The sequence below is a fragment of the Hordeum vulgare genome, chromosome 1H (assembly GCF_904849725.1).
Source record: "Hordeum vulgare subsp. vulgare chromosome 1H, MorexV3_pseudomolecules_assembly, whole genome shotgun sequence".
Taxonomy (NCBI): Eukaryota; Viridiplantae; Streptophyta; class Magnoliopsida; order Poales; family Poaceae; genus Hordeum; species Hordeum vulgare.
The window spans coordinates 431,092,951-431,099,692 of record NC_058518.1 but is presented as its reverse complement, the minus strand read 5'-3'; the positions used below and the strand labels follow the sequence as shown (position 1 = coordinate 431,099,692).

General features: G+C 43.4%; 2 protein-coding genes across 2 annotated transcripts; both read right to left on the bottom strand.

The window, feature by feature from the left end:
* Positions 1-927: 927 nt before the first annotated feature.
* On the bottom strand, positions 928-2,770 carry LOC123442829. Its single transcript, XM_045118984.1, has one exon. It carries the CDS (start codon positions 1,747-1,749, stop codon positions 1,180-1,182), a length of 570 nt encoding a protein of 189 aa, XP_044974919.1. The 5' UTR covers positions 1,750-2,770; the 3' UTR covers positions 928-1,179.
* A 741-nt stretch (positions 2,771-3,511) lies between these two features.
* LOC123442819 (pentatricopeptide repeat-containing protein At4g14050, mitochondrial) lies at positions 3,512-5,768 on the bottom strand. The gene has a single exon (XM_045118971.1). The coding sequence runs from the start codon at positions 5,727-5,729 to the stop codon at positions 3,897-3,899; it is 1,833 nt and encodes a 610-aa protein (XP_044974906.1). The 5' UTR covers positions 5,730-5,768; the 3' UTR covers positions 3,512-3,896.
* Positions 5,769-6,742: the final 974 nt, after the last annotated feature.

Sequence of the window (6,742 nt, the reverse complement as noted above, 5' to 3'; positions counted from 1 at the left end):
CACCAAACATCTACTCCCTCCCTTCCTAAATATGTCTTTCTAAAGATTTCACTACGAACTACATAAGAAGCAAAATGAGTGAATCTATACTTTAAAGTATTTCTATATACATCCGTATGTAGTTCATAGTGAAATCTCTAGAAAGACTTATATTTAAAAAAGAAGGGAGTACAATACAAGCGAGAGAGAAAAAAATCTATGTGAAAAACAGGGCGGCAAGGCGCGCATTAGCAGCCAGTTAATCATGGAATTGCCTATTTCCAATAGTGAATGGAGGCATGTGCACACTTAACTGAAGTGTCAGCATGTCAGATTACAAATGCTCACCGTCATTATCTTCAATTTTTGTACTTACAAGGAGAAAGAATCAAAAGTGGAGTTAGAATAAGCGGAGAGCCCAGGGGTTTGGGGAGACGGAGAGGCCGGAGTTCCATAGTGATGCCTCCAAGGAGGAGAACAAAGTCCAAAGACGCCACCGCCGCCGGCATCATCCGAGGTCAGCACTAGGTCACTACAAGCTAATAATAGAGGTGCAAATCATGAATATCGCATAGTCCTTTTTCCAAATCAAACATCAGCCGCTAAAAGCACCCAGCTGCAGAAACTAAAAGACCGATTATTCTGGATTGTTGAACCATATGCCACTGCCTTTCATTGGATAAATGTCGAGCTTTTGGTTCAGAAGGACAAAAAGTTGAGCGTAATGGCTAAAACCACATCAAGTAGCTTACAAATCGTATTCAGTTTTTTAATTTGCAATGAAGTTCCGTATAGTGCCCTAACCTGTATAAAGTAACTTAAGTATACCCCACCCTGAGATTGATAATGCTAGCCCTGACATAATCATTAGCATCTACTCAAGCCGAAAACACTACAGTAGGTACCAAAAGAAGGGCCATGCACACGCATATTATTTTCTTAAATCACTTCGAGCAAAATATGTGCACACGCTTTATTACTTTTATGGTAACATTCAGAAAGCACAAGAAAAGAGATGCATCAAGGCTTCCACTGAAGAATCACTAATGAGAATTGAGCTCTTTGTGGAAAAAAAAAGGCAAGGCGATACACCACATGTAGACATGTAGTCCAGTACAACCTACTACTACTCCCTTGCCCTGACGAAAGCTCGGGAGCAATTCATAGAATGATTTTAACTTCACCAAACCTCTGCAAAGCTCATGCCTTGATGCTGAAGTTTGTGCACTTGATGGAGCCCCTTGCAATGTCAATCTCGATCATGTTTTCCTCCTCACTGATCTCCGACAAGATGTCTATGAAGTCCCTCCTGCCGAGAACGAACTCCGGCAGGAAGTCGGCGAGGAGGTCTTGCTCCTTCTTCCAGAGACATTGCTCCTCTTGCCCCACATAGTACCCATCAACAAGGGAGATCTCAATAAGACTCTCGTCGTCGTCGTCGTCGTCGTCATCAGACACCGAGACTTCATCAGTCCACTCTTCGCTCACCTGGCAATCTGAAGATCCCGACAGGCTTCCAGCCGAATCCATCGGCGCATCCTCGGGCACCTCATCTTGTGGCACAGTGCTCTTCTCCTGATGGGCAACCGCCTCCATGGAAGTTTTGTGGCTGCTGGTTTTGATCAGTTGTCTGAGGTTTGAGAAGAGCAAGGAGAGGCAGGTGGAGATAACCAGCACCAGCAATGCAAGAGAGGAGGACGTGGAGAAAGAAGAAGAATACATACTGTAAAGGCTACACGAAATGAGTAGAAGTGTGAGTTGTATAGCCATTTGGTGGATCTGGGAAGCATCAAGAACTTGCTCACAATCACAAGGGCAAGAAGGGCTTTAGTGGCCCAAATGATGCAGCGATGCTAAAGAAGAAAGAAGCCATGATGAGGCACAGCATGGAACAAGGAATTGCTGCTGCTTCCTTTACAATAACAAACCTGCACAGGGAAAGCAAAGGTTGTGTGCTTGTCTATCAAATGGATTTGTGAATTGACACAAAGAGGAAAAGCAGACAAGAGGGAGGAGGAGTAGGGCTCACCGTGTAGGACGCATATGCAGAAATATTTAATCTGAAACTGATGGACGTAAAGGTAATTGCAACAGTTAATGCTTAGAAAACTGAAACTTTCTGGTGAACTGTTACCAGTGCTGCAGTGCACACCCTATGTCCTTTTGTGCCGCTGTAGGTTAAGTTAAGAAGTAACTGTTGGCTTGGCATCATGGTGAGAGAGTTGTTAAGTGCTGCTTGACAGAAATATTTAAGGCGTGGTCCATCCATGGTTCTATAGGATGACAACATGTAGGGCAGGGTTGGGTTGTGTGAAACAAGAGGATGACCATGTGCCTGGGGCTAATTAAAGTTTACCACATGGGCCTCCACTAGACAATTCATCTCTTCCACTCTTTTTTACCTTATCATATCAAAAGCAGAGTTTTACCTTTTTTCATGGAAGGTGAGACCGTAATGAATTCCCCCCTTTCTCTTGCCCTCCCCTCTGCAATTAAAGCTGCCCGTTGTCCATGATTTGAACCAATCCTCCTTTTTGTCACAAAATTATGTACTACAATAAACACAGTAACTTGCTGCTTTGTGTTTACTGATTATCACATGAAACTGACTGCACAGCTGGATGGATTATCACATGAAACTGACTGCACAGCTGGATGCACTAATAATCTCGGCACCGGAACCATCAACACAATTACACAAACATGTTGAAAGTTTTGGTACGCTTCTATTCTCTAATAGTGCAAGTGTTTTCAGTAGTCATTTCACGGCACAAGATAAGATCTCAGAATCACAGCTGTTAAAACAAATGGTATCTTATGTTGTCCACAAACATAAAACTCTTCTACTGGGGTGGCATCAAACTTGTTATGTAGGCATGTAATAAGGTAAAGAAACTAGTTTAACCAACCCACTGGAGTACCTGAGTCAAAGTGCCAAAGTGAGGGACGTGCGGGAAGGTGATAGTAACACCCAGTTTTTCCATTTAATTGCAAAGGGGAAGTATAAAAAGAAGAAAATTGTTCAGCTTGAACAAGATAAGGGCACCATTGTTGCTTAAGAGAACCATAAGTCCTACATCTCCAATATTCATAAGCTAATCAGATCCATTGTGTCTAACTTTGGTTCAATGGATTAAAACAAGATGAAACCAATGGAAGATGGTAGCACGGGATACGTACAACCGGTTTGGATGACGGTAAAATGGTAGGCTATGTGTGTAGGCATATATTCCTATTTTTGCCGGTGTTTTTTTTTTTTTTTTGCACTTCAGAACTAGAGCTTGATACTGGAACCTTAATAGAATTTGGATGTGTGAATCGCAAGATGCAGAGGCCGGGGGTTATCCTCTTCTAAAAGAAAAAGATGAAACTGGAGTACCTGAGTCAACAGATCTACTTTGGAATTCTCAATCTTAGCTACTTCAGTCCAATCTTTCACCAAGCCCTACTAGTAGTATTATATCCACAGTATCAGAGATCTGGGTTGCATAATAGCAGATTAGACAAGCACAAAGGATACAAAAACACATGATTCACCAGCAACATAACCTTTGAATTCATCAACAAAAATGTTCAGATTTTTTTAGGAAAAAATTGTAGCAACACTACCCTGTAGTTTCCCAGGATACTCCAAAGGACTATCTGTTACCAGGATTTACATAAAGCTAGGAATAATAGGATACAACAAATGAACAATTCTAGTTTCTATTATCCTTGCTTGGTGGTTGGCCCATCTATACAAGGAGAAGGCACAACAATATGGTTTTGTTTTTTCTAAGACTCAAACATCAATTGAGTCATACAGAAAAAGGTCATCCATTTCGTACAGATCTCTTTAATTAGACATGGGAAAGTAAAGATATTAGACCATACCTAGAGGACTAAAGGCACAACTGAATATCAGCAGATCAGCTCTGCTACCAGAATTCACCACAAGAGCACTTCCCACCTTCAAAATGGTGGAAACGAGTAGCGTCTCTCACAATAATCTTCCTCTGGAAAATTTCACTAATTAGCTTCATCACTGTATGGCAGTCCACACAGACCCGGAGGTTCTTCACCACCCGGATCACTGACCCTGGAAGAGACTTGAGGATTCCAAAAGCAACAGCCAGCCTCTCACTGTGCAAGAACAGATGGTGCTCCTTTTCATGCTCCTCCAGATCATGCATCACAGAACTGGTATCAGGGACATAGCCCCTCCGGCGCATCTTCAAGACTAATTCCTTGAGAAAAACTAGAATTTCTTCTCTCATATCAACCGGCACTTCCCCAGCATGAAACAGACGAGATTCTCTTCCAACTTCAACCCAGCTATACCCAGGCTCTTTATTTATCTTCATATTAGCCATGAGCTTTCTCACCGTGCTCACAGACCCCCATTTGCCATTCACTGCATAGACATTAGACAACAAGACACATGTTGAAGGATATTTTGGTCCCAGCTCTAATAGATTATCAGCAACCCTGACACACATTTCAGCATTTTTGTGTTTCTTGCATGCGCTCAAGAGGGCCCCCCAAGCAGCTTCATCAGGCTCATATGGCATCGTAGTGATGAGTTCTTCAGCTTCTGATAAATGGCCCGAGCGACTAAGAAGATCTAGGTAGCATGTATAGAGTTGTAATCCAGGGTTGATGCCATACTCCCGCTTCACTGAGTCAAACAGTTGCCGACCTTTCTGAACAAGACCAGCGTGGCTACATGCGTAGATCAACCCAACGAATGTCACCTCATTGGGCTTCACTCCTGCAAGAATCATCCGGTCATAAAGAGCAAAAGCCTCCCCTGCTCGACCATGCTGCGCCTCTCCAACAATCATTGTTGTCCATGAGATGATGTCACGCGCTGTAATCTCTTCAAATACTTCTCTAGCGGAGTGTATGTCGCTACATTTGGAGTACATGTCAACCAATGCATTCCCAACCATCATGCTGGACAAGAACCCAAGCCTCATGGACAAACCATGCAACTGTGTACCCAGAACAAGCGCAGCCAGGTCTGCAGACCCTCCAGTTACAACTGACAACACAAATGCGTCATCAATAGTTATGGCATCCCGCCTCATGTCAACAAACAGCTCCACCGCTCTAACACTCTCGCCAGCTTTTACAAATCCTGATACGAGTGCAGTCCATGCAAAGAGGCCGCGTCCAGGCATGCTCCAGAAGAGCTCCAGCGCCTCGTCAGTATAGCCGATCGACGCGTACCCAGAAACAAGCGCAGTCCACACAACACTGTTCTTGACACTCATACTATCAAACACCTTCCTGGCATCGTCCGGAAAACCACACTTACAGTACATGTCGACCAGCGAAGACTTGACGACATCGTCTCCGCTATACGGGGAAGCAACGAAGTGTCCATGGAGCTGCTTACCAAGACTTAGGCTGCGCAGCCTGGCGGAGGCGCTGGCAATGGAGGCGAGGACGAAGTGGTCGGGTTGGAGAGCGTCAACAGAGAGCATGCGACGGGTGATCGGGAGCACGAGGGCCGGAGAGTCGGAGTTAGAAACGGCGGCGAGGAGCGACGAGTAGAGGTGGAGGTCCCGGCGCTGACTTTCGTCGAACACCCGGCGGGCGTCGGGGAGGAGGCGGCACTTGGCGTAGGAGGATACGAGAAGGGTCGGCGCGGGAGGGTGCAGCGCCAGGCCTTCCTTGAGAAGACGCGCGTGGGCGCGGCGTAAGGACGTCGGTGATCCCGCCGCGGCGCGGACGGCGGCTACAACGGCGGCGGCGGGGGAGAGCATGCGTAAGCTTTGAAGGCTGTATTCCCATTTAATTCCTCTGCTATTCGGTTCCGCCTAAACGGCGTCGCGTGCTACTACCCCCTATCTGAGCCGTTCGTGAAATATGTTGTACGGCCAAGATTTATATTTCACCCACATCAAAGCCCAATGGCCTTGTTCGGTTGCATGAAAAATGGACGGAATTGACAGATATTGGCAGGGATTAAATCTCATCTAGATTAAACTCCCCACATATCTCCTTCAATTCACTCCAATTCACCTGGGGAGTGGCTTAACCGAACAAGGCCTAATGGATGATGTAAAACTAATGTACTTCCTCCGTCTTAGTTTATAAGTCCGACACATGTACCTAGGTCATCAATTTGACCAACTTAATGAGAGGCATATATAACAAAAAATATATCATTAGAAACTTTAGATGTTTTATTTTCTAATGATATAATTTTCATATTAAATAATATATTTTATATAAGTTAAATTGATGATCTAGGTACACGTACATACCTTCTAAACTATGTCGAAGGGAGTAGAAACGATTACACGGGAGGGCTGTTTTGGCTCTTTGGAACATATGCTTCCTGATGGATAGTAAATTCAAAATAAATAGTAAATAAAATTCAAAAAATCTATTTTTTTGTGGATGTTCATCTTAATCTAACAAACGCGTTTGACAATTTTTATGTGAAATGGGATAGCGATATTTCGTCAATGAAAAAATAAAATTAAATGAAGCATTTGTAGGTAACATCTTAGGTTTGATTTGTTTTTTGAACAACTCAAAATGCTTAAAAAATTCACTAAAAATTTGCAGGTAGCAATTGGATGTGACAAAAAACACATCTATTTTATTTCAAATATATATATATATATATATATATATATATATATATATATTATATTTTTGCAACAAATATTCTTTATGGACAGGAGCATATGCTTCCAAGAGCCGAACTGGATTTCCCCGATTACAGGGTAGTAGAGAGAAGATTTTTGGGCGCCATGATTGTTGTTGC

Excerpts from the sequence above, each read along its gene's own strand:
- LOC123442829 (XM_045118984.1), bottom strand. The coding sequence starts at position 1,749 with ATGGCTATACAACTCACACTTCTACTCATTTCGTGTAGCCTTTACAGT.
- LOC123442819 (XM_045118971.1), bottom strand. The coding sequence starts at position 5,729 with ATGCTCTCCCCCGCCGCCGCCGTTGTAGCCGCCGTCCGCGCCGCGGCG.